Source organism: Pituophis catenifer, unplaced genomic scaffold, assembly GCF_029215685.1.
Source record: "Pituophis catenifer annectens isolate HBS135680 unplaced genomic scaffold, rPitCat1.0.hap2 SCAF_1, whole genome shotgun sequence".
NCBI classification, from domain to species: domain Eukaryota; kingdom Metazoa; phylum Chordata; class Lepidosauria; order Squamata; family Colubridae; genus Pituophis; species Pituophis catenifer.
The window spans coordinates 160,220,998-160,247,870 of NW_027256881.1; the positions used below are offsets into that span (position 1 = coordinate 160,220,998).

The following is a 26,873-nucleotide window of genomic DNA, read 5'->3' on the forward strand; positions in this document are numbered from 1 at the left end:
TGGGCCAGAAAGGGGCCACCAGGAGAAGTTGAGCACGCTCCTCTAGCAACTTCCGAATTACTTTGGGAATCACAGGTAAGGGAGGGAAGGCGTAAAGGAGCCCCGAAGGCCATGGGCTGCGGAGGGCGTCCGTGGCTTCCGCTTGAAGGTCCAGGAACCTGGAAAAATAACGGGGAAGATGATGATTTGCACGAGAAGCAAATAAATCCAGAACTGGGCATCCAAACCTGGAGATGATGTCCTGAAAAAGAGCCGGGGAAATTGACCACTCACCTTGATCCACTTGCGAACGGCTGAGAGCCTCAGCCTGCACATTCTCGGCTCCTGAAATGTGATCTGCCCTAATGGAAGCCAGATGCTCTTCCGCCCAGGAGCAGAGCAGAAAAGCCTCGTCCATTAAAGTCCGAGATCTCGTGCCCCCTAATCGATTCACGTGCGCTTTAGCTGTAGTATTATCTGTCAGGACTAGAATGTGTCTACCTTCCACTAAGTCCTGGAAATGCCATAAGGCGAGTCGAATGTCCCTCAATTCCAACAAATTGATGCTGAGCTGAGATTCTTGTGGGGACCACCGACCCTGGGCCATATGATGGAGAAGGTGGGCTCCCCATCTGGATAGACTCGCATCTGTGGTAAGCCGGAGACGGAGAGGTTCTCTGAAACCAGATCCCAGGGACAAAGCAGGAGAAGTCCACCATTGGAGGGAACGGATAACCTGGGCCGGAAGCCGAATCCGACGGGAAGAGCTCTCCAGCCTCGCACGTTGAAAAGGCAGCAAAAGCCACTGTAGTTCTCTACTATGCAGACGGGACCAAGGAGTGATACCGAAGGTGGACACCATCATGCCCAATAGCCGGGAAAGAATTAAGACCGTAGCCGAACCAGAAGATAAGCATTTGCGAGCCAAAGACTGCAGGTTGAACTGGCGTTCAGGAGAAAGGCGAACCGTAAAAGATGCCGTATCAATAGAAGCCCCCAAATGCAGGATACTGGTGGAAGGTGACAGGTGGCTCTTGGTCCAATTTATAGAAAAACCATGAGCTTGCAGGGAGGATAGGACAAATGATAAGTCCCTTCGGGCAGATTGCAGGGAAGAAGACATGACCAATATGTCATCCAAATAAAATTGAAGCCGAATCGGATGGGAGCGAATGTGGCCAATCAAAGAGGCCATAATTTTTGTAAATACCCTAGGGGCGGAAGACAACCCGAAGGGTAAGGCCCTATACTGGTAGTGCGCCCCCTTGAAGGCAAAGCGGAGAAATTGGTGATGGGAGGGCAATATAGGTACATGCAAATAAGCCTCCATTAGGTTGATGGAGGAAAGGAAGTCGTGCGGACGAATCGATTCAAGAATCGACGTCAGAGACTGCATCTTGAACCGGCGATATTTGATGTGCCGGTTCAATGATTTCAAGTCTAAAATGGGTCGCCAACCCCCCGAGGCCTTCTGGACTATGAAAAGACAGGAGTAGAACCTGTGGCCTTGTTGAGAAACTGGCACCCGTTCAATGGTGGCAATTTCCAAAAGGTGGTCAATTGCCGCTGAAACCCTCCCCGACTTAATAGGATCCCGGGAAACAGGGCATGCAATAAATCTGGAGGGAGGAGGGGATGAAAATTCCAAAGCTAAACCCAGAGAAATGGTATCCAGAACCCATGAGTCTGAAATGGAGGAAGTCCACTGATCTCGGAAACAGGCGAGATGACCCCCGATAGGAGATTGAAAACCCTCCTTATCTAGCTCTACGGGACCAACGGACCCCTCTACCTCCCCGACTTGCCCTACGAGGGGGAAATCTGGACCCCTGTCTAACCTGGGAGTCCGGTTGAGGTCTGGAGGAAAAGGGGCGCTGGACCCGGGACTGGAAGTTGGAGGAACCAGAGGACCGAAAGGACTGAAATCTTGAAGACAAAAAACGAGCCTCATAGCGACGAGAAGCTGGAGGGAGAATTTTACGACGATCCCTGGTTTCCACGAGTAGAGGTTCTAAGGAGGATCCGAACAGAGCCCCACTGGAATAGGGAGCCGATGCCAGTTGCCACTTACTACGCATGTCGGCCTGCCAGTTCCTGAGCCATAAGAGTCGGCGCGATGTCACATTTGATCCTAGAGCTCTGGCAGAGAAACGTGCCGAATTTAGTGTGGCGTCCGCCGAATATTCAAGAGCTGCGGCAATTTTATTTAGGTCTTGATGAGATCGTGTATCCGAAAGATGAAGCCTGGCCTGAAGTTGTTTAAGCCAAAGCAAGGCCACCCTATTAAAAAATGAGGCCGATGTCAAGGCTCGTATAGCCCAGGCCATGGCATGATGCCCCTTTAAAAGGGTCTTTTCTGTCCTTTTGTCCTCAGGACGAAGGGAGTCTTCAGGAGGTCCTGTGGGATGGGACGAATCAGTTAAGGCCACTATGGGAGGGTCTACAGGAGGCACTTGCAAAATATCCGCCAGAGAAGAGGCGGAATTGTACAGTCGCTTGTCCAATCCATTGGGACTAGGACCTGCCCCAGGTAAGGCCCACTGATGCTGTAGCACATCGGTGAATAATTTAGGCGCTGGAATGGTTTCCGGATCACTGGTGGGTTCCACAAACATGGCCGCCGCTGGATCTGATTCCGATGAAGTAGAGGCCACAGAAGGAGGTGATCCCAAATGAGTGACGGCAATGGCCTTAAACAGCAGGGAGCGAAAAAGTTGAGGTTTGAACAAACCAATAAAAGACGGTTGGTCAGGGCCTAAGCCTTCGTCATCCGACCAGGCTTGGTCTTGAAAGTCCTCACCCTGAGACCGAAGCTTGGTCTAGGGGAACCTGTAGGTCAGAGTGTCCTTGGTCCAGTACTGCCTCTCCCCAGACCCCTGAATGGGCGTGAGTCAGAACCCCGAAGATGGCGGAGCAGGTGCCTGAGTTAGGCAATCAGTAATAGTTTGGCGGATTACCCTAGCAATAAAAGCCTCTAGGGAATCAGTCATCAGGGTCGGGGGCACAGGAGGAGGAGGAGGAGGAGCCGCCACTGAGACCAGAGCTGGAGACGAACTAGCCTCCGGAAGGGACTGGAAAAGCCTCTGGGGCTCCGAAGGAGAAACTCCCTGTGTAGTTCCAATGATATCCGGTGAGAGTTCCCTCACAGAGCGAGGAGAGCGTGCTAGAGATTGAGACTGGGAAACAGGCCGCTCTGGGTTTAAAGCCTGGGTCTGCGCCCTTTGGAAAGCCTTCTCAATAGCTTTATGCCGCCTTTGTTCTTCTCGAGACACCCCAGGAGCAGAGGGCTGCGTATTATTCCGCTTAGAGCGGGACTTCTTGCTCGGAGGCGGAATGGAGGCCGCTGATCCCTCGAGGGGATTGCTAAGATGGCGCCGGCGGGGATCCGCTGAGGAGGAATGCCCGTTTGGTCTGCCTGGCGTCCGCCATTATGGAGAATATTAGACACAGCCGAGGCTTGGCTTCAAAAGGAGGAAAACAAGAGCGCTAAACAAGGGAGATTTCCCCAGCCCCAGATCTTCAGATAATTTGGTAAGCCTCCGCCGCTGCTCAGAAGAGCCCAAATCAGTTGCTCGATGAAGCACTCAACCGTCGCTAGCCGTCCGGCTTAAAACGCGACTACGGGGACTGGCGCGCCGTCACGGCCGTGAGTAATTTGCTGCTAGGCAAAGGCCTTTGAAACGTAGCAGGGCTAAACAGGCGAAAAACTCGCTCCTCGCTCCCAGCTGACAGGCGCAAAGCCTGCCGCTCGATCATACTTGCCGATCTGAAGAGGAAAACAGGCTTTTTTTCCTTTTCCTTTAACAAAGCTGTATATTGCTGAGGGAAAAAATCGTTCTTCAGATGAGGACACGTCCTGTCAGGCGAAGATCGAGACGAAGAACTGGGGCAGCCTCGGAGGGCGGTGCCTTAGCTTTGGAAGGACTCGGTCATTGGCTAGACTGGGTGTATCCCCATTCTGACTGACGTTTTTCCCTCTAGCTGGAGAATATAGATTCAGCTGAAATATATAATGTCCAATTTTCAATGCCGATCAATAACACCATGGCTGACACTGGTTTTTATCCTACCACTACAAATATTGATATTAATTTCAGAACTCTCGCTGATTTTAAAGAAAACTAGTAAAAAAATCAAGCACTTCCTTCAAAATATGAAACCTTCCCCATCTTAGTTGTATATTTATAAAGTACTATATTTTTCAGAGTATAAGACACACCGTAGTATAAGATGCACCTTAGTTTTTGGGGAGGAAAATAAGAAAAAAGCTGATTGGTGGGTGGATCGGCCTCCTGGAATACCCCCAATCAGCTGTTCTCAGAGGTGAATTTTAGCAACAGGTTTGTTGGTTGTGAGCTCTGTGCCTTGCTTTTTTTTCGGCCACTGAAACTTCTGAAACTCTGTTTCAGAAAAAACTTTTTTTTCTGCCTCTGAAAGCCTCTGAAACAGAGCTTCAGAAAAGAAGCTTTTTCTGAAGCTCTGTTTGGAGGCTTTTTTTCCTGAAGCTTCGTTTCTGAGGCTTTTCTCAGCCTCTGAAACCTCCATTTGAGAGGCTGGGTAGGGCTACATTTGGAGTATAAGACGCACCCAGATTTTCACCCTCTTTTTTGGGGGAAAAAGGTAGGTCTTATACTCTGAAAAATACGGTAATGTACAACCTGCTCTTCTAGTAATTCTCTATCATTCTGAGTAAGTTAAAAATGAAAAACATACAATATATATCTATAGATGTAATTAAAGTATGTGAAAAAGCAACACAAAATAATAGATTAAAACCATTAAACAAGACAAACCACAAGTAACTTCTCTTAAGATTCTCTTAAATTTCCTGCTGCAAATTATCTCCTTCCATCAACCAGAAGATGATCAGTGGCTTTGCAACCTGCCAGAAGGCAATCACTACAGCAGCTCCTCTATTAAAGGTTTGGGTGAAAGTGGTATCTAGTTTCATCAGAGTATTCTTGCTCTTCACTTGGACTCATAGGACTTGAATTGAGAACTCCGATTCTCAGAGTTGCTCTATCAGTTCTGATAAAGGATTTACTCTGTGGACTGAGTCACAGACACCTAACCTATACATTATTATACCTGAGCAATTTAAATGTAAACTTTTGAACATCATCTTATACAGGCCCTTCACTTACAATCAGTCATTTAATGTTACAATGGCCTTGGAAAAAGTGACTTAGAAACCTATCCCCGAAGTTATGATCATCACATCACCTGGCTCACATTTATGATAGTTGCAGCATCTTGTGGTTCCATGATTGCGGGTTGCAATCTTCCCAACCTCCTCTGACATGCAAAGCAGTTAGGGAAGCTGGATTTGCTTGGAATCACTGTGTAATTCACTTAACTTCCATGGCATTTCCTTAATGAACACAGTGAATCACTTAACAACATGGTAAAGGTGGTCACAAAAACAGGTTTGGTTATGCGATGATTCACTTAATTATTGGATTGCTTAGCGACCAAAATTCTGGTTCCAACTGTGTTTATCAACCAACCAGTAATATTATTTCTGTTCGCTTTTTTTTTTGCTTTGGAAATAATGACTAATAAATATAGCTTCTTTTAAATAATTTTAATAGCAGAATATGTTAAAAAAAACATATTCTAAATATTTTAAAAAAGTATATATGATGTAATGCATTTCTCTAATGGGCTGTGAAAATAATCTCCAGTCCTCAGGGAACTGGAGGAAAATGCAGAGCCAGGGCAATAAACAGACAAGAGATATCTCAGTCCATAGAAGGCATGGATGTAGAGCATGTACCTCAGGAGGGACCCACCCTTGTTCTCTGGAATATGAAGGCATAGAGGAAGGTAGTTTTTATTACTGTAACTTACAATAAAGGCAATGTCAGTAAACATGGTTTTGGTTTTTTGGTTGGATTACCATGAAGAGCTGATAACTTCATCCAAACACACAAAGCCCACCTGTCAATTGTCACAAATTTCCCAGGACGACCATATTTTCAAATGTTCTGTTTCACACTAAAACTCAAGAAGCTTTCTATCACCTTTTTTTTTTTTTTTTGACTGTATCCCCTAATGCTGGAAACGAGCTGTTCACACCCAATTAATGGTAAAGTCAATATAAGTAGATCAAGATTTCCTAAAAAATATTTAATGGACACAATTTCATACAAGAATAGTTTAACACATAAGTTAATGTTAATTGACTTATGTGTCAATTAATTAATTGATAAATAATGAAATATTTTCCAAATTAACCTAATTTATAATTTATTTTATTGTCATTATATAACATTAAATATTTCAAAGTATTTTAAAAGAGCATTTTCACAAAATATTCCTTCATTGATAAAAAAAATGGGAAAATAAGCTCTCTTGTAATTTCCTTTGGAAAAAAGGGGGGATTGTATAAGAGGATATTTTATAATATTTCAAAACAATGTAAAGTGATATTAAAAATGGCCTGGGAACCTTTCAATGTTATTTTTTTTTTTTTAATCAGGTAAGATTTTGGTAGTTAGTCAATTAGTTAATTCAACAACCTGGAAAGATACAATGACATTCAAAAACCCGGTGTATCCATTCTTGTAATTAAAATAGGTTGCTTAATGTGTTATGCTTGTAATAAACAAATAATCATGTAAAGATAACTTCATTAACAGATTTTCTCAATTACTATTAATAAGTGCTTTCAATTTTTTATATACAGTTATCATTGCTTTTAACTTTCTTTTCCTTCAGGCCAATTTTAATGGTCTTCTAAGTTTCTTAGTTGACTGACTGCTTGTCTTCTAAGAAACTGGCCAGTTAATCTTTTAAAAGAACCTTTAAAATGTTTCTTTTATCAGGATGTTGAAGAAGTTGGAAGAACTTTTCCATGGTATCATTTCACAATAATTTAAATGATATTACTGTTGGGATAGGATAATGTTTTTTAGATGATGATGATGATACTAATTTATAAACTCTGCTTTGGTTTTTATTGTTTGCTTACGTATAAATGAATTCATGAGCAAAATAAAAATATCTTCCTGCAAAATATCCACAAAAGTTAGTTTGTATTTAAATGTATAATATTGAAAGCTAATAAAATATTATTATTAAAAATAAATAGAGCTGCTTCTCATCTCTGGTAATATGCCTGAACTTGATGTTCTAACGCAGATCTGAGAATCTGCATTCTTTAGGTGGGTTTTTGGCACAGGAGAGGATAGCAAAAAGAAGGCATCAATATTTACTGAGCTCCTTCCTCATTATAAATAATACGGTTTTCATATGAGACTTGGGGCAGGCTACTGCTTATTTCTCTCTCTTCTACTTTTTAGGAATATCCAGTATAATATGGAAGGTTTTTTTTAACTCTTAGATTTCCACTGAAATAAGCATGCTTAAAACAGCCTGAGGTAGGAGGAGCTTATTCATCTCAAGAGGCCATTTCTAGTGGAAGGGCTGGGCTTGTGACTCTGGAGAGAATAGACTCTGAACAGCTTTGTAGTATCAGCACTGTGAAAATACAAAGCTGCTTCTGGGGTTCCCACTTTGCCTCTACAGGGATATAAACAATACTGGGGCATAAAATAGTCAATTTGGTTAAAAAGGCAGTTTACTGGTGGTATTTCTGGGAGCTTGTAAGTGTAGCTTGGGCAATGATCAGAAGCAGCCATCACATAATAGTTTATTAGATAGAGTCAATATGAATGCTCTTCCATAAGGAACATAGCTTGATCCCGCAGTTGGTACATTTCTTGCCTATTATTAGTTCTATTTCTATTTGACCAACTCACTAAGGTCTAGGTAACTTAACCAACAACAACAGGAGCCAAAAAAATCACTTTTCCGCCTTGGCCAGATGAAATGATAAACTGAAAAGCAGAAGAAAATAACAGAAAATCAACAATAAAGATCAATTAAAACATTCCCAAAGAAAAACAGAATGAAAGACTGAAGTTAAGATCCTTGGGACTGGTGACTGCCAAAAGTCACAGGATAACATTTTCTGGAACAATGCTCTATACATGCACATATCTCCATATTTAGTGCACAGAAACATGAATTTTATTGTATCAGAATATTTTTAAGCTATAAACTCTTTGTCAATCTTTTGAAAACGACTCAATCAACTATTAAAAATATTGAACTTTTAAAATCATTGTCAAGGCAATAAAAGCTTCCATATTAATGTACAGATATGCATCCCTGGGTAATTCATCAAAATGCTTAGTTGTTTTAGAACAATTTTATTGCTGTTATTCAAAAGCTATCATTATTGTGTGCATAATGTATATAATTAAATCTATTTTCAAATTATTCCCCAGTTGAGTATTAAACTCAATTGCACTCTGCAAACATTGCTTTCAATAATGCTTGTTTTAAATATGTGGAGTTTCTAAAACTTATTTTAGAAATCCTGAATTCCTTTCAAAAAGAGGGGTTTTTACCAGTAAATTCCAAAGGAGTATCTTAAGCTATTTTTCAAGTGGTCATTTTTGGCATACTTTTGTATTCAATGTTGCATTTGAAAGAGGAAACAAGCAGAGAAGTTGATTTTTCTCATCCCATAAGCTCCTGTGTAAGTGGTTCAGCACTGACTTAGTGAGGACCAACAGTAGGAATGTGTCTTTATCCACAGGCAGCAAAAAATGTACCATCTCATCTTGGAGTAATTTATCCAATAAGATGATTTAGGGGACAGTTCAATGGCACCAGTTTTGGAAGGCCAAAGCAGAGAGAAGGAATATAAATCAAAGGTGACTGGCAGGTAAAGGATATATGCAGCAATCAGCCAAACCATGTGCACCCTGGCACAAATTCAACAAGATCATTTATAAAAATTTTAAGTCAGGAATACACAAAAGGGGGTCTGGTGCTAACTAAATCCACAGATAGATTACACGCCACTGAAATAAACACTTCCAGATGCTGGTGTACAAAAACCTTTCACAGAAAGAAATGTTTTCTTTCATAAATTTGAAGGGAGGAACCTCGGGTGAAGGGAGAGGAAAACAAGGGCTCCATACTGAGACCTGGTTTCCTACCGCTTTTACGGAACTAGTCATTTTTTTCCAAAATATAAAATGTGACACACACAAAAACAATATGCTGAAATTCAGCCCTGACTATGTAAACTTCAATACAGCCATGTTTGGGTAGCAAAAAGAATATCTTTGAGTCTTTTATAAAGCACTTAATTTCGATGCAGCTCAACTGACAACACATGCTATATCTTACTGATGTTTGCCCTTAAGGACAACAGTGTTTCTTGAAGACTTTTACACACATACATCTCCCATATTCTATGTATAAGTGAAAAAATAATAATTATGCAAATTATATAAACAGAAACAAGGTTTTGAGGAGAGTAGAATGTAAGTTGTTAAGAAAGACAGCCTAACATATCAAAGTATGAAAAGCCTCAATATTTTTGTGTAGTTTAAGATTAATACACCTTTAAATGAGACAAAGAAAATTACATTACACTGTGCTTTTTATTTTACATGTTGTTATATTTGATAAAATATATCCTCTTATATTTTATTACACTGAAGTAAAAGTGTATTATGACACATGTACTTATTTTTAAAATGTATTTTAATCAATAATACTTTTCCGAATTCATTTCCAATCATGAATCCAATCATGACAGAAATTATGCTGAGATTTTTGAACCTCAGTTGCAGAATCTTCCTACAATGTGGGAAGAAGAGAATCAACTCATATTGGAAAAAAGGCTTTCAGTCTTCCAGGTCAGGGACAGGAAAAATTTTTTCTAACAGGGGCTGATGTCATCAGAGGAGCAATGCCCAAGTTGCCTCTTTTATTTTGTGGGGAGCAGAGAAAGGCTTTTGGAGTACAACTTATTTTTTTAAAAGGAATTTTAAAAGTGTGACACTCATTGACATGTTTCAATATGGACTTTTACCATCATGACTTGCAGGAACTATCAAAATGAAACTTGGGGAAGGCTGCACAACTTTATTAGTTGCATTAACAATATCCTTACTATCATCAGCTGTTAATATAACAGCTAATATTAACAGGAAAAATGATTTAAACCTAATAGTTCAAAAGAAATATAAGTGTGTTCAGATAAAGGAAAAGCAAGAAGATGGAACTGGCACTTTTTCAATCCCCTTGTAAGCATTTTGCATACATTCTGTATGCATTCACATATGCATTTTATGGCTATAAAATAAGTGTTTTTTTGAGGCCCAGAAGCAATTGCAGTAGGAAATGGCATCCAGCCAGCAGAGAAAACTGCCAACCCCAAAAGCAAGCAAAGGCAACAGTTTGGGTGGGAGAAAACTATTTAAGAAAAAAATAGCCAAAGCTAGAGTAAAATGATACTGTGTTTCCCCGAAAATAAGACCCTGTCTTATATTTTTTTGAACCCTAAAGTAAGTGCTTGGCCTTATTGCCATGAGCTCAAAAGCCCAATTGGTCTTATTATCAGGGGATGTCTTATTTGGGGGGAAACAGGGTAGTAGCTGGAGAAGATGAACTTCAATGTTAACACAATAAAAAAGATAAAAGAAGGAAAACAATTTGTTTTTCCTACATTCCTCAATATTCATGAGGCAGTCAGATTTTTTTAAAGTTAAAGTAGAAATATTTAATTTAGAAAATAATGTTGCATCAAGGGGGCATTAGAATACTTTTATCACAGCAATTTGCAGTCTAAATTTAAATAGCAAAATTTGGAATACATCAAGAAAGGTATCAAGGCATTTCTGTTTATGGTTTTGCACTAATTACATTCTTACTCATTTATATACTTTGCTCTATATTTATTTATATACTTTGTTTACAATGTCCTATGAAAGCATAATATTTTTAAGAGAAGAAATACTATGTACCGTTATGTATTTTAAGAATACATTCAAAGCAGTTACCCATAATCCAGACACTCAGATACAAATCAGGGAAACAGTTTTTAAACATTCTATGACAATTTCAATTTTATATCAAGTAATATCAATAGATTTTACTCCATTCGCTTTTTTGAGTTTTTTAAATGCATCTAGTTGGCTTTTGTATGTAGGACTAGATCAACTACTCCTGTATTAGGAGTAGGTATACTGAACTCAAACAACATACGACAGTTTGAACTGAAAATTTTTACAGTTTATGTTATCAAAATAATTAACCAATTGTGTTTAGCAACAATAATGACTACACAAACAATATTACATATTAAGTCCTAAACAGTGGAATTATACAAGATGAAAGGAGATCACAAAATCCAAACATTCTATTATTATATGGTGTTACTGCAGTGCAATGTACATAATGAAATGTTACATTATCAAATTATGCTAAAAAGGCATCTCAGTTACAACTCAGCTCAACTCTGCCGTATATAATTTTAAAATATGCATGAATATGTAGAAACCTCCAAACAATGGCCTTAGATAAGCTAAACAAACATGATATATAATCTAATTATTTGTCTAGTTATTTTCCTTCTCTGTAATATAGCCTTTGAGAAACCTAAAAATGTCATTTATAGGAAATTATAACTGGTATACAGATATTCTGTCTCCCACTTACTAAGTATTTGATATTGAGCTAATTAGAAATTGGTGGGTGACACTATATATTCTCCAAACTCTAGCCAATGAATGAATCCCCATAGATATACTTTGGCCTTTTTGAAAAGCCAATTGTCTATTTTTTTCCCGTTTACCCAATTTAAGTACCATTTTCAAGCAGTTGGTTTCAGCACCAAATCAAAACTGGCTACATCTGAAACACACCCATATTGGCACAAAAATAGCCTTTTCAGCAATATTTTGTTTCAAATAATAATGGAGGTGAATACCTGGAATGACAGAATATTGAATTCGTAAGAATCAACAATAATTGGGGATTGTTATTTTTGAAAAACCTGGCTGCTCTTTTTTTGGTTGTAAAATTCATATAGCATTATAGACAGGATGATGGTGATGTCCTTTAAATTGCTTTCCGTGGTGGCCATCTGCACATGGCAAAGTGTTTGTGTGTCCTGACATACCACCTACAACGAGCTATTTCTCAACTTTATTTAAAGGCCCATTGAGGAAATAATGCAGACCATGAGTATGATTAGTTCTGCTCAAAAATAGTTATCACAGGAACAACATAGTGAGGTTTATTATGCACAGCAGCCTTTAGTTTTCCTATTTTGTTTTACCTCTTGAATTGAACAGATATGAAATTCAAACTAGGGAAAATGGTCAATAAAGAAAGTATTTGGCAAATGGAGAAACCTACATATTTCTTTTTAAAATAATTTTCCTCACATAGCATCAAATTATTTCCAGTTGAGAATGCCAATTTATTTTTTTTATTTTGTTAAAGACACCTGTTGACTTAATGCAATAACAGCTTCATAACCTCAAAAAAACTCATGATTTTCCATATTTTAACGTTTCAGCATAAAGCAATATTATATTTTGACTTTTGTATTGTCAGCACAGGTGGGTTTATCTTAAATTACCAACATGTATGGAAGAAAGAAAGAAAGAAAGAAAGAAAGAAAGAAAGAAAGAAAGAAAGAAAGAAAGAAAGAAAGAAAGAAAGAAAGAAAGAAAGAAAGAAAGAAAGAAAGAAAGAACTGTATCTACAAATGACATAGTTGTATACTTTAAGTGAAGATACACAATAGAGCAGGGATTTCAAACTCATGGTCCGCGGGCCGGATGCGTCATGTGCTGGCCATGGCCACCCCCAGTTTAGCAAAGAGAAAAAAAGTCCCGATATATCACATGACGATGTGAGTTTGACACCCCTGCTATAGAGTGTCAGCAAAGGGAAGAAACATAGAAACATAATCTGTAATTATGTATGCACTGAAATGATGTTAATTGCATTACTTTTAATGATTTAATTTTGCTGTATTAGCTTCCTTGATTGGCAACACAGTAAAATTTAAAAGCTAATTCTTCTGCATCAATTTTCTATTTGCATTATAGATAACAAATTGTTAACTGGCAAAGCAGTTAACAAAGGCAGTGGAGACACTAATCTCTGGACATTAGTTCAAATGCAAAAAATAACAACAACATTTTTTTTTTAATTTGACTTATATGCCGCCCTTCTCCGGAGACTCAGGGCGGCTTACAATGTGCTCAGCAATAGCCTTCATTCTTTTGTATATTTATACAAAGTCAGCTTATTGCCCCCACAACTGGGTCCTCAATTTACCTACCTTAGAAAGGATGGAAGGCTGAGTCAACCTTGAGCCTTGGCGAGATTCGAACCTGCAGTAATTTCAGGCAGCTGGTCTTAATAACCAGCTTAATAACAGGGTGCCTTAGACCACTGTACTACCAAGGCTCTTTTGGGTAAATTCCCTATTGAAACACTCTGATTATATTTTAAACAAATATCTCTGAGTGCAGAGATAATGGGGAAGACTCTTGCAGTAGATCCCTTGAAACACACCTATGCTATGAGATCACCCATAGAAATACCAACCCAGAAACAAGAAGAGGGACTTCACAAACATTGTAACATCTTTCTCAACCTTTCCCATCCCCCAAAACTGTACTCTAAAGTGACTAAGACTATACATGTATTGGTGTGGACTTAAAACTTAAAGCTTAGAATTTATAAATTGGTATTTGATATCAAACTGTTAATTGCTATATTGCACATTATTCCATGATTAATTTCCTCCATACACTAAACCAGTGGAAATTGTCCTAGAGTCATCTTCTATCTTGAAACATATTGTCTGTTGTGTGACTTTTCCACAGAATACCCTGATCCTTATACATCAATCCAAGTGAGGTCTGAGAAGAGGTGAATTGTTACAACTTAACTTGTCCACTATAGGCAGCACTAGAATCACATCCACACATCCTCTAGCTATCTGTATCAAGCTTTTCAATTCTGTCCAGTCAAGAAAGTTAGGTTCCATTGAATTCAACTTAATGTAGCAGTCCTCACCCCCAGTCCGTGGCCCATTACTGGGCTGCAGCCCAATGGGACCCGGACATGCAAGTGGCAGGTGAGGAAGTGCATGAAGCTCCATTTGTGTAAGCAGCTATCCTCTCTCCCTCCACTCCACCCCCATCGGTCCATGGAGTTGGAAAGATTGGGGACCACTGACTTAATGGATCTATAATAGGTTAGATCCTTTTAGGATTTGGGGCAAGAATTGACAGAGAAAGTTTTTATCACTCTGTCTAGCATGCAATTCTATAATATATATAAAATAAATATTAGAATAGGTTATCTTAGATAATGAGCCAAAATGTTTTAAAAATAAACGGGGGTGGGGGGGGTCAAAAGAGGTGCACACATCACATAGCAATCTTTGTTCCCTCAGTATTTTTTAGCTGCTTTCCTCTTCCTTTTCCCTAGAAGCTACTAAGCTTAAGAGCCGCGGCGGTGCGGTGGTTAGAATGCAGTACTGCAGGCTGCGTCTGCTGATCACCGGTTGCCAGCAGTTTGGCAGTTCAGGTCTCACTGGCTCAACCTTTCATCCTTCCAAGGTTGGTAAAATGAGGACCCAGATTGTGGGGGGCAATATGGTGACTCTGTAAACTGCTTAGAGAGGGCTGTAAAGCACTGTGAAGCTGTATATAAGTCTAAATGCTATTGTTATTGCTACCACCCCAATTTTGCACAAAAGATCTCTCCTTTATATAATGTAATATTATTGGATGAAGTCATTTTATCTAAGAAATACATTTCAAGTTTCTGAATATGGCATATTTATTATTTATTTAAATACTGAAGTCCCAATTTTCCAATTATGTATGTTGAAAAGATTAAATCTTGGTCTAGATTAGAGTCCCTCTCCTAGCAGCTACCTAGGTGCTGCTGCTACCTACCTGCTGCTCATAAACAAATTAAGATTTTTTTTTTAATAATCCCTTCTTCCTCAATAGCCACCTTTATTATTTCCTAATAGGATTGTATAGAGTATTTTTAAAAAGTGTGATTCACATTACTGTTGTTAAAGCATCTCTCCTCAACATAACTGAAATCCAGCGTAGTATAGTGTTCTGGTGTTGCACTAGCAGTGGTACCCATTTACCCCCATTAATAGGAATTCACTGGGAGCCTTTGGATCAGCCACCAGCCCAACCTAGGGACAAACATTTGTTCCTTAAATATGAATTAATACATACTATTATTTGATATTTATTTGTTATATTTATATCCCATCTTTCCTTTAGGAGCCCCAGATTGATTCACAAAATAACACTGTTACAAGATCTAAAACGATGCTTTCATTTTCACTGTTTATTTATTTAATTTATATCCCTTTTTAATTTTTTTGTTAAATAACTCAATGGGGTGAATATACTTAATACTCCTTCTTCTTCTTATTTTCCCGACAACAACCCTATGAGTGGGTTGGGCTGAAAGAGAGTGACTAGTTAGCTTCAAGTCATACAAGATGAGTAAAATTATAAAGATGAGTTAATAATAGTATCAGAATTGGAACAGATCAGTAAGAGACTGTAATATTGACAAACACCAGGGAAACATTTTTGGGCATTCTTCTGACACCATTCTTAGAGCCTTTATAAATGGAAATGCTTTGAATATTTAAAAAGAAATAGATAATTTTAAATACAACTTTATACTTATGTGGAACTAAAATACTTTTTCAATTACATGTAAAGATACTTCTTTAAGTACATTATCATCCTGTAAATGGTTTATGAAGTCTAAGTCATTACGAACCTTTAAATGTATGACTTAAGGAATAAATCTTCGTTAGAAGATTGACCAATCCACTAATTTTAGAATATTTAAACTGTTTAAAGTTGACATTTAGGAGTACTCCAAACAAAAATATTTAATCATTAAAAATATTTAAAACAAAAATTATCTTCCTTTGCCCTAAATGAAAGAAAAATATTGTTTCATTCCCCCAAAGAATTATTCCAGTTTTAAAGAAAACTAGAGTTGCCACAATTGCACTCAACAATTCCAAGGCGTCTTCATTTGACCACTTGAAAATCAAACTTCTCTAAGATTATAAATATAGCTTCTTAAATCTTTTTTATTACATACTGTGTAAGGGGAAAGGGGTCCAATCTTGTGGCCATAGCGTCGAATGGCCTCTCTGATGTGGGCAGGCTGGATGGCATCACTCTGGGCTTCTGCACAAGCTGCAGTACTCTGCAGCAACAACATCAACAACAACAACAAAGCACATTCATTGTTATTAAGACGAAAACATAATACAAGCACACACTGTGAATTAATTAACAAAACTGACCTTTGTAGAATTTGCTTATTTCTTCTGAAGAGACAATCATAGTCACACCATTCACACTGAAATAAAACTAAACTTCCATAAACAGAGCAAAAAGGAAATTTATCCTAGAAGATAAAATTTACTTATACAACACAGGAAGAATAGGAAGAAGAATAGCATTTTCCTAGGGGTGTGTGTGTGTGTGTTGGAAGCAACCAACATTAAAACCTTAAGTCCACAGAGAATTTAAGAGGAACCTTTATGCCTCAACTGGGGCTTAGAATGGGATCACCAGATTGACCACTTCTGATATTACTAAAAGCCGGGCTTTTTCTTTAGGTCAAGAAAATAAAAGCATTCATTGTTTGGTATGATTAACTCTAGCAAAATTCTTCTGATTTTCCTAAAGGGTAGTCTTTTATTTCCCCTACATGCAATTTTGTAAAAATTATACTTGTGAAGCTTTCTTAGTAAGTCAAGTGATACCAGTGCTTAGATTTGCCACTTTACTCATATTATGTGATTCAGTGTGTAAAGTGGATTTGCAATGCTTTCAATGATTGCTGAAATGCCCAATGTGTGATGAGAAAATCTTTTCTAATAGTGCTAGGGATTCCTAGCTAAATGAGATCTCAAATGAGATCTCAATTTGTGCTTGCAGTAGTGCTGCCACAAAAATCTCCCCCCCCCTCTCTCTCTGTGTGTTTGCATCTATAATATCACATTACATACCTATGGTGCCAAGCTAACATACATTTATTCTGCTCAAAGACTACTACCATTTTCCAGAAGAGGCTTTGTTGAGCAATATTTACTATCAGACACAGACTACTTATCTATGATTCTGGCATTTACATAGTACAGATAATCCTCGATTTACAACAGTTTGTTAACCACCGTCCAAAGTTACAACAGCAATGGAAAAAGTGACTTATGACTGTTTTTCACACTTACGACCATTACAGCATCCCCCAGGTCAAGCGATCAAAATTCACTTGGCAACTAACTCTTATTTATGATGATGGAAGTGCCCCTGGGTCATGCATTCATCTTTTGTGACCTTCTGACAAGCAAAGTCAAATGGGAAGACATTTGACATTTAACAACCATATTAGAAACTTAACTGCAATGATTTACTTAAAAATTGTTGCAAGAAAGGTTGTACAATGGGGCAAAATTCACTTAACCGTCTCGCTTAGCAACATAAATTTTGGGTTCAATTTTGGACATAAGTCAAGGACTACCTGTATTTCAATTTCAATCAACATTTTTCTCAGGCTAGAAATGTTGAGAAATCATTTCTAACAATCCAAAACTTATTTCATTTATTAATCTTATTTATTTTATTTATACGTTCATGTATTATTTTGTTATCATTTTAAATCTTAATTTAGGCTAATTTTACATTTGAATGTAAAATTAGTCTAAACTGAGATTTAAAATAATAACAATACATGAAGGGGTAAATTTGAATGACTAGAAGTTTTTTAATGGATTTGGAAAAATATAATCTATCCAAAATGAATCTTCATGGGAAAATTATTCCAAAATTGCAGTATAATAAGGAAATTGATCTCATTGGAGATCACCTAAAATGGCTGTCAGATCTCATATAAAGAAATCGTAACTTCCAAAGCAACTTAAATTTCCATATGCATTCCATTCCAATTTCCATTTGGCAGCATATATTTGGCAGCACAAAAATGAAACATGCTGGGGATTAATTGATTGATTGGTTTTTAATCAAATGCCAACAGCTTTGGGTAGCTTACAAACGGTTAGCAACAGAAAGAAGGCAAACATTAAAAGACAAGCATGATAAAGAGGAAAAGGAGAATTATAAACTTTCCATTGTCATTAGCTGAGCCTCACATCATCCTACTCTATTTATGCCTTAGTTTGATAGTTTTTCTTTATTTGATTCATATTCCACCTTTCTATTCAGACTAGATTCCCAAGGCAACTTATATCTCAAAACAATCACGCACAAAGATAAAAATCATTATACTTCAATGAAACAGGAATGTGTAGCTACCTGGATCTAAAGGAGAAATATGCTTCAGAGGGGACACTTATGTCCTAGCTATACCTGTCAGTATCTCCCTAAAAGAAGGCAGAAATTGAAGGGAGGAAATATCTGATAAGCAGGTCATCTTCAGAAGGACCTTTCCTTTAGGTCTTATGATTCAGACAGATCCTTAACAGTTACTCCCAAGCATCAAACTCAGTGTCTGACTAGATGATTTGCAAACCTCTTCAATACTTGTTTATTAGATTTCACCTGACACTTAAGCATACTGAAAGATCTGCACACTGTACAGATAAGCTTTTCCGGAGGACAGAATACACATTTGGAGGAGCTGAAATATTTGATTGTCTCCTTTGTTTTAACTTACTTTCTTCTTCTTTCGCTGTTTGACTTTGGAAGTATCTTGTCCAGTGCTGCCATTCCCCATAGTCCCAGACTGAATTTTCCCAAGATACTGCAGGCCTATTGATGGCAGGGTGGGTGTTGGTGGTGGAGTATTATCAGGTGAGTCTGGATTACTTTTCATACTTGCAGCCTGCCCTAAAATATGCATCTAAAAAAGATAAAATTATTCCTTCACCTATTTTCTCTGAATACATATGCCAATCGGTTCCATGTTTTAATGGTAGAAGATGAACATGATAAGAAACTGAAGCATTCCAACAATTGCAACATTTCTTTCTGGAGTTGTTCCTTCTCAACCCTCCCTACCTCCAAAATCCAGAAGGATCCAGTAAAGATAAGTTTCTGTGCTTCATAGAGATTATACTTGATTAAGTTTCACTGCTGAATCCAAATGTATTCTAATATATATCCTAAATCATACAATTTATCCAAATCTTTCTGGTGGAAGTCTAATAGTACTCAATATATACAATTGTATTCCATAAATATATTTTCAGAAGATGTTCACTATCCCTCCAACCAGGTCTTCCATTTCTAAGATAAAATGGCAACCATAACTAAATGTAGGCATCGATAGACTCTAGGAGATTACTGTATTATAGCAAATAATAATAATAATTTCACTATTTTTATAATATTATAATAATAATTGAAACATCTTACATCCTGTGATGATATCTATAACACCACAAAACGTTAGCATCTGCCTATTCCAGGTCTTTGGGAAGTACTCGATAGATGGGACAAAAATGCCAAATACAGTATGAACATCTGGTTCATTATGTAATGAACCATAATTTTATTTTGAAAAAACTCTGCTTTGGGACTATCTATATCTAGAGAAATTGCCTTAATAATTCTTAGGTCCTTGATTAGGATCTCTATTATTACATTTTCACCAGTCTTTGACTGTAAATCTACTTACAGATTACCCATATAACAATAATAGTTTTAAAAGAAGTTGCATAGTTTGATTTTTCTTCTCAATCTATTGCAAGAGATTCCTTTGCAATAAAATAAGTGTCAGTCTTTGAGGTATATCAATTCTGAAACTAAAGTTGTGAATGCTAATACAAGTTTTATTATAAAGTTATAGTAACAGAATCTTGCAAGACTGAATGTGCTCCTCACCCCCAAACACACACACTTTATCTATTTGAGAACTAGAGGTCATGTCTAAGATGGTTTCTCAGGTTAAATGGCTACAGTTTCTTCCTTCTGTTCCTCAAGGCTATTTCTAGCTCCCTTTACAGTAGGCATTAGCCACATATAGCCCTGACACTTCGTATTTCTATGTACAAGTACTAGAGTGGGCCCAGGAGGAAGAAAAAAAATGCTCACCTCTGCAAAGGAGCGATTGAATAAATGTTTTAGCATATATAGTTAGTTCCAATAGAAGAGAATATCTGCAGTTGAGGGCTGAACTGCGGAGTCCTTGGTGTCTCTGAGCTTAATTGTTTGTTTGCAGACATTTCATTTCCTGACTAGGTAACGTCATCAGTTAATTCCTCTCTATAGGTTCATCTATATGCAGAAAGGTGTGGTGGGCGCCTTTTCAGGAAAAGTGATTTAGACCCCTTACAGCTTCCATAAAAATTCCTATTGAAATTTAAGTCCTCGTGATGAAACATAAAGCAAATCAATAAATTATACACTATATTCTGTAAGCTCCTGGAGCACCCGGGAACTGCCAGAGGACTGGAAAAGAGCTAATGTAGTTCCCATATTCAAAAAAGGAAAAAAAATAGATCCAGGAAACTACAGACCCATCAGCCTGACCTCAATACCAGGGAAGATTCTGGAAAAGATAATCAAGCAATGAATCAGCAAACACCTAGAAGCAAACAAAGTAATAACCAAAAGCCAACATGGGTTTGTCAAAAACAGATCATGCCAGACTAATCTTATTGCATTCTTTGACAAAGTGACAAAACTAGTAGACCAGATGCTGTCGATATAATTTACTTGGACTTCAGTAAGACATTTGACAAAGTAGACCATAACCTACTACTTGATAAATAGAAAAATGTGGGTTAGACAGCATCACGACCAGATGGATTCATAACTGGCTGACCAAACACACTCAATGTGTAGTCCTCAATGGAACTGCATCTACATGGAGGGAAGTATGCAGTGGGGTACCCCAAAGCTCTGTTTTAGGCCCAGTACGCTTCAACATCTTCATCAATGATTTGGACGAGGCGATAGATGGGGAACTCATCAAATTTGCAGATGACACCAAGCTAGCAGGAATAGCCAACACTCCGGAAGATAGGCTTAAGATACAGAAGGATCTTGACAGACTTGAACATTGGGCTCTATCTAACAAAATGAAATTCAATGGTGAAAAAAGGAAGGTTCTGCATTTAGGCAAGAAAAACAAAATGCACAGGTACAGTATATGCGGTACCTTGCTCAATAGTGGTGACTGTGACAGGGATCTTGGAGTCCTAGTGGACAATCACTTAAATATGAACCAGCAGTGTGCTGCAGCTGCCAAAAAAGCCAACACAGTTCTAGGCTGCATAAACAGAAGGATAGAATCAAGATCACGTGAAGTGTTAATAACACTTTAAAATGCCTTGGTAAGGCCACACTTGGAATACTGCATCCAATTTTGGTTGCTACGATGTAAAAAAGATGTTGAGACTCTAGAAAGAGTGCAGAGAAGAGCAACAAAGATGATTAGAGGACTCAAGGATAAAACGTATAAAGAACAGTTGCTGGAACTGGATATGTCTAGTCTTATGAAAAGAAAGACTAGGGGTGACATGATAGCAGTGTTCCGATATCTCAGGGGTTTCCATAAAGAAGAGGGAGTCAAACTATTCTCCAAAGCACCTGAGGGTAGAAGAAGAAGCAATGGGTGGAAACTAATCAAGGAGAAGCAACTTAGAACTAAGGAGAAATTTCCTGACAGTTAGAACAATTAATCAGTGGAACAACTTGCCTCCAGAAGTTGTAAATGCTCCAACACTGGAAGTTTTTAAGAAGAGATTAGATAACCATTTGTCTGAAGTGGTATAGGGTTTCCTGCCTGAGCAGGAGGTTGGACTAGAAGACCTCCAAGGTCCGTTCCAACTTTGTTAAATTATTAATTATTAGCTATAAACTTTAAGGTCATATTTACCTCAGAATGGTGATGCTGAATAAAAGTAGCAGATATTGCATGACTAAAAGGGTCACCAGTTTTCGGTATCATATCCTGCTTGACCAAAAGGGCCAAGTCCACCAACTAAGGAAAAAATGACAATTTAAAAATGAACAGAAGGAAATCTTAACTTGATTGGCTATTAATAAGTATAGGATGCACTGAAAAAGGGTGAATTTTTAAAAATGTTTTGATATCAATTTAGTCCTGGAAAGTATTAGAGGCATGCGCTTTTTCTTTCTTTCTATGAGGATAGTATCATTCCATATTAATTTGCAATATGGTCATGCAAAATGTCTGCACGCCCACCATCCAGCATATGGAACAGCCAGTTTTCGGTAGTCAATTATCTAGACTAAACCATGCATGAACCTGAAGCAAGCATGTTTTCAGCAGAACTATTTCAAAGTTGAATGAACAGGAGAAAAACAAGGCCAATCAGTGGAGGTAAGGCATTTAAAAACAGGAGGTGCAATGGGCAAGGTGATTGGATATTCCATCCTTGAATTTAAGGGAGTGGCATTTGGAGGCTAAGGAGAGGTGGGGAACAAAAGTATAGGGAAGATCTTGCTAGGCTGGTTGAGTCCATTGTGGCTGCTGTCCATAATCGCCATCAAATTCAAATGTAACTAAATGGTATCTTCCCCTAAAATCATCAGAAATAAAAATATTTTCTCATTACCTGTGCTACCGTCTCATATGCTAAATAAGCCAGCATTTCCATAGCACTTGCATTTGGTTTTATTTCCATGCTACTACAATCCAACCAGTCTCGAAATTTGGAGGCTTTTTTAGCTGTATTGGAAAAAAAATAAAATATTAAGAAATCTTCTGATTTCTACTGTTTCTTATGAAGAGTAAGACATTGTAACCTCTGATGTAAGTGATGTAACTCAGGATTCTGAGTTCACTAACAAGTAAGTATGTATGTAGGTAGGTAGGTGGGGAATACCTACCTACCTACCTACATACATACATACATTCTTACTAAGACATTGTAACCTCTGATGTAAGTGATGTAACTCAGGATTCTGAGTTCACTAACAAGTAAGTATGTATGTATGTAGGTAGGTAGGTAGGTATTCCCCACCTTTATTATTGTTACAAATAACTTAAGGCAGCAAACATATCTAACACATGTTCCTCCTCCTATTTTCCCCACAACCACCACCTTGTGAGGTGAGTTGGGCTGAGAGTGACTGGCTTAAGGTCACCCAGCTGACTTTCATGGCTTAAGGCAGGAACAAATGTTTCAGTGAGAGAGCCAATTATCATCATCATCATCATCATCATCATCATCATCATGTCCTGTGTTAAGCACATTGGGCTACAAGCATACTCCACAATATTCGATCCACAGCTATAGTCTCTGCATCCTTCCATTTAAGGTTGATGTTTTTCAGATCTTCCTGAAATGTTTGACACCAGGATTGCTTTGGCTTTCCTCTTTTTCCTCTGACCACCTGGTGGCATCCAATTTATTGTGGTTTTTGCTTGACATTGCTCACTCATGTGGAATACATGTTAGGCAAAGAGCATTCTCCGTTCTGTCACTATCTCAGAGAGTCTTCAGGAATTACTTCTTTGTAAAATTTCCTTGTTTGAGACATGGTCCCAATACGAGATATGAAGAATCATTCTGAGACAACATTGTTGGAAGACATTGATTTTATGAATAATTCTTCTTGTAGATTTCTCAATCTCACTGGCATAGATGGCAGTTGGTATGACAATGGAATTAAATAATCTGATCTTTGTTGCTAGCAAAGAAGCTAGCAGTTTTAGGCAGCCAAAGAACTACTTTGTTAACACTGTAGTCTCCCGGGCTAATATACCATCATTTTATGCTAAATAAATAATAACTGTCCATTTGGATAAATGGATAATATATTAAAAGAAATGAAAGCTTCCCTATGCTTTAAAATATATTTTAAATATGTTTCTTTTCTTTTTCTTTTTTTAAAAGGTCATTCTGGCATGTTGAAAACAGAAGTGTAAACATCATTTACAAAGCATACTGATAAGATCCTACATTTATATAGTTTTCAATTCAGAGGGCAGGTGATGTGAGTCTCCTACACTGATTACAAGTTGACTTTTGGGGCAGTGGGAGCACCGGTGAATGTGGAATTATTTTATTCCATATTCCATGTTGTCACTTATTTCTGAATATAATTTATATCAATATCTGATCAATATTTTGATTTATTTCAAAATGCATTTCATTCTTTAACCAAGTCTGTGCAATATTTCTCAAGTAAGCAGCTTTGAATCGGATATTTCAAAAACAGCTATTACTTTTATACTAGGTTTTCATTTCTGTGTGTATAGATGAATTCTACTAAGTAACTACAGTATCTCAGAAAACAATATGTATTTATATAAGTGTTTTTCCAAGTTCAAATTTTTGATACTATTGTCTGAAAGAAATATATAATCAAGGTGTATCCTTGATTATAATTAAAAGGTGCAAAATGTGAGGTTATCACATTTTAAGATGAAGAGTTTTCACTTAACTATTTACAGATGCTTAAAATGAACTCAGAAAAAAGCAATGGAACAGCAAAAACACTACTTACAGACCAAACTTCTCTGCTATTTGACATTTACAGAAGACACAATTGTGGATGTGTCATTTATTCTTCACATTGTGATCCTCAAGTGAACCAGTCATTTCTCCAAATCAAATGCTTGTTATGGAAAAGTAGATAAGTGCCTTTCATTTAAAGATTTTGTGCTTTTGTGCTTTCATTTATCACTGGAACACACTGTGCTATTTTTTTGAGTTTTTTTATGACTCCTTCAGAGTGCTCTTTTTCTCTCTTTGACCTCTAAGCTCTTAGCATTATTTGTAGTTATTTTTTATTATTGTTTTGTGAAAAAGATCCTTAATAAAGTAACAGATAATTAAAGTTATGTTATTTGGAAATGTAGGGATATACATGGTATCTTTACCAGGTTAATTAATTAATTAAAAACTGGCTGTAGATTTAAAATTAATCCCAACATCAGTTGTACTTTTTCTTACTACTATTGAGCTCATTAATTTGCCATCACATTCTGTCCTTTTTAAGCAGATCCTTGAGTGATCCTGTCTTTATTATTTCTCTTTTTCCATACAGGGAAAATAGGGGGAAAACTCACAAAATTATTTCAGGATTTTGTCCTTGTGAAATATCAGGTGGCTAGGCAATCAATATCATGTGTAATCAATTTACACAATCATACTGTAGATGAACATGTACAAGAGATTAATACAAGAAGAAATCTTATGAAGGGACTCCCAAATTCATCCATAATGAGATCCACTGAACTTGAATGTACTCTCATATTCTCTTTAACAGCCTTATGTTTTGATGATGTAAATTCAGTGGGCGTACCAGACAAATTAAAAGCCTCTGGGGAAAAAAAAACAAAGACGGTGCCATTATTGCAAGTTAGGCACAAATGGCATTTTTTTCCTTGTTTTGGCACTAAATGTACTTGCTTTTTAACTACTACCAACTTGAAAAATACTACTTTCAAGAGTAAAAATTTTACACAATACTTACAAAAGCTCAACTGACGGCTTTCACTGAATTCTGCATATTGTGCTGAATCCATCACTCGTGCTTGTCTTTCTGCTCTCTGGAAAATGATATAAATGCATATATCACCCAAAACATTAATGCAACTAAATTAATGAAAAAAGTATTCATCTTGCTACATTTTAGTCTCTCCCAGTTTTTTCGGAAACTTTTTGCCTGCATATCTGGTGCCATTTTCCTCTTTAATTTATGCTTTTTATTCTCATTCTACTCAACTTGATTTGCTGATGCTGCCATCCAGTTTAATTCAATATACTGAGAACATTTATGGTTCCTTTTTGTAGATGCTATGACATTACCCTTTCAGATGTAACTTCAAAACAATGCAAATTAATATTGCTAACCAGATTAAACCAAGCCAATAAAGGAACAAGAAGGAAGAAATTGTTGATCAGAAGAACACTGCTCACAGAACAGCTAATTGAACACGAAATGAGTAGTTTCAACTCAGCACTAACTACATTCCACTTGGTTAAGATCAACAATGATGACAGATAATAATAATGAAAGATTAGTCTGATGTTCATTAAAACTTGGCAAAAATCCTACAGTTTTGAAAGGACAAACTAGAATATTTAATTTTGTTTCATTTTGTTCCTAGATAAAAAAAAATACTGAAATAAGCTATATTGTACAGTATGTACTTATAGGAAGTATTTATTTATTCTGAGCAGCTAAATAAATAGTTTATGTGGCATAGAGGCAATTGCTTTGCCCACTACTATCACCTCTCGTTTCTGCCCCTTTGGTTTTCCCTGCACAGCATGAAGTATTCTGCTGCCATCACCTCCAGTGGACCTTCCTCTCTATTCTCCTTAGGGGCAATCATTGTGTTCTACCTCACTTCCACTAGTCTTGCCACCACCACTGAGGAGAGCTGTCTCAAGATCCATGGTGCAGCAAGCAGCCCCAAAGTTACTTTACCATAAGGCCAAGGGAACCAAGCAGACAACATGCTCTCCTGTCCTACGTATGTACACAAGCCAGAAGAAATAGAAATTCACTTGAAAAAAAAAATACTCCTAGACCATAGGATTGGAGATTTTATGACTCAAAAGCCATGAAGAACATTCAGTATAAAATAAATGGGAACTGCTGTTATAATCACAAAAGTCAAAATGGTACTTGAGTTAATGAAATATTGCTAAACTGTAAATTTATTACAAATCCTAAAGGCCCTAAAATTATTTCATACTTGTAATTTAGCTGATTATGTCCTCTAAAATCCACATAAAATTTAATTAGAAAATGAAGCAGAAAGTATACAATGATATAAACCATCTTAAAAATTAGATACAGTCTGAGTCTTCAGCTGAAGCTAACAAAACTTTTGTAACACACTGATCGAAGCTGGGATAAACTGCAGATTTGGAAATAAAAAACAGATACCCAAGCAATTCTTGTTATCTTATTTAATCATGCATTTTAAAGCACACCCTTCTCTTCTATCCATTAATATGAATGAGTATGTAAGAGTAGCAGTTTTCGAAGTTATACTAAACATTATTGTGAATTTCCAACTTAACAAGAAAGTCTAATTTA

The 26,873-nt window shown here is 37.4% G+C and overlaps 1 protein-coding gene across 3 annotated transcripts in view; it reads right to left on the reverse strand.

Annotated features, from left to right (window-relative positions):
- Positions 1-26,873, reverse strand: part of SUPT3H (SPT3 homolog, SAGA and STAGA complex component) — a 263,386-nt gene that overhangs the window by 50,335 nt on the left and 186,178 nt on the right. For all 3 annotated transcript variants that reach the window (XM_070956653.1, XM_070956657.1, XM_070956661.1), the window contains 5 exons: positions 25,296-25,371; positions 22,427-22,539; positions 21,724-21,828; positions 18,556-18,741; positions 15,973-16,080 (listed from right to left, as the gene is read on the reverse strand). In XM_070956653.1, coding sequence (XP_070812754.1) covers positions 15,973-16,080; positions 18,556-18,741; positions 21,724-21,828; positions 22,427-22,539; positions 25,296-25,371 — 588 coding nt within the window. The remainder of the gene's footprint in view (positions 1-15,972; positions 16,081-18,555; positions 18,742-21,723; positions 21,829-22,426; positions 22,540-25,295; positions 25,372-26,873) is intronic.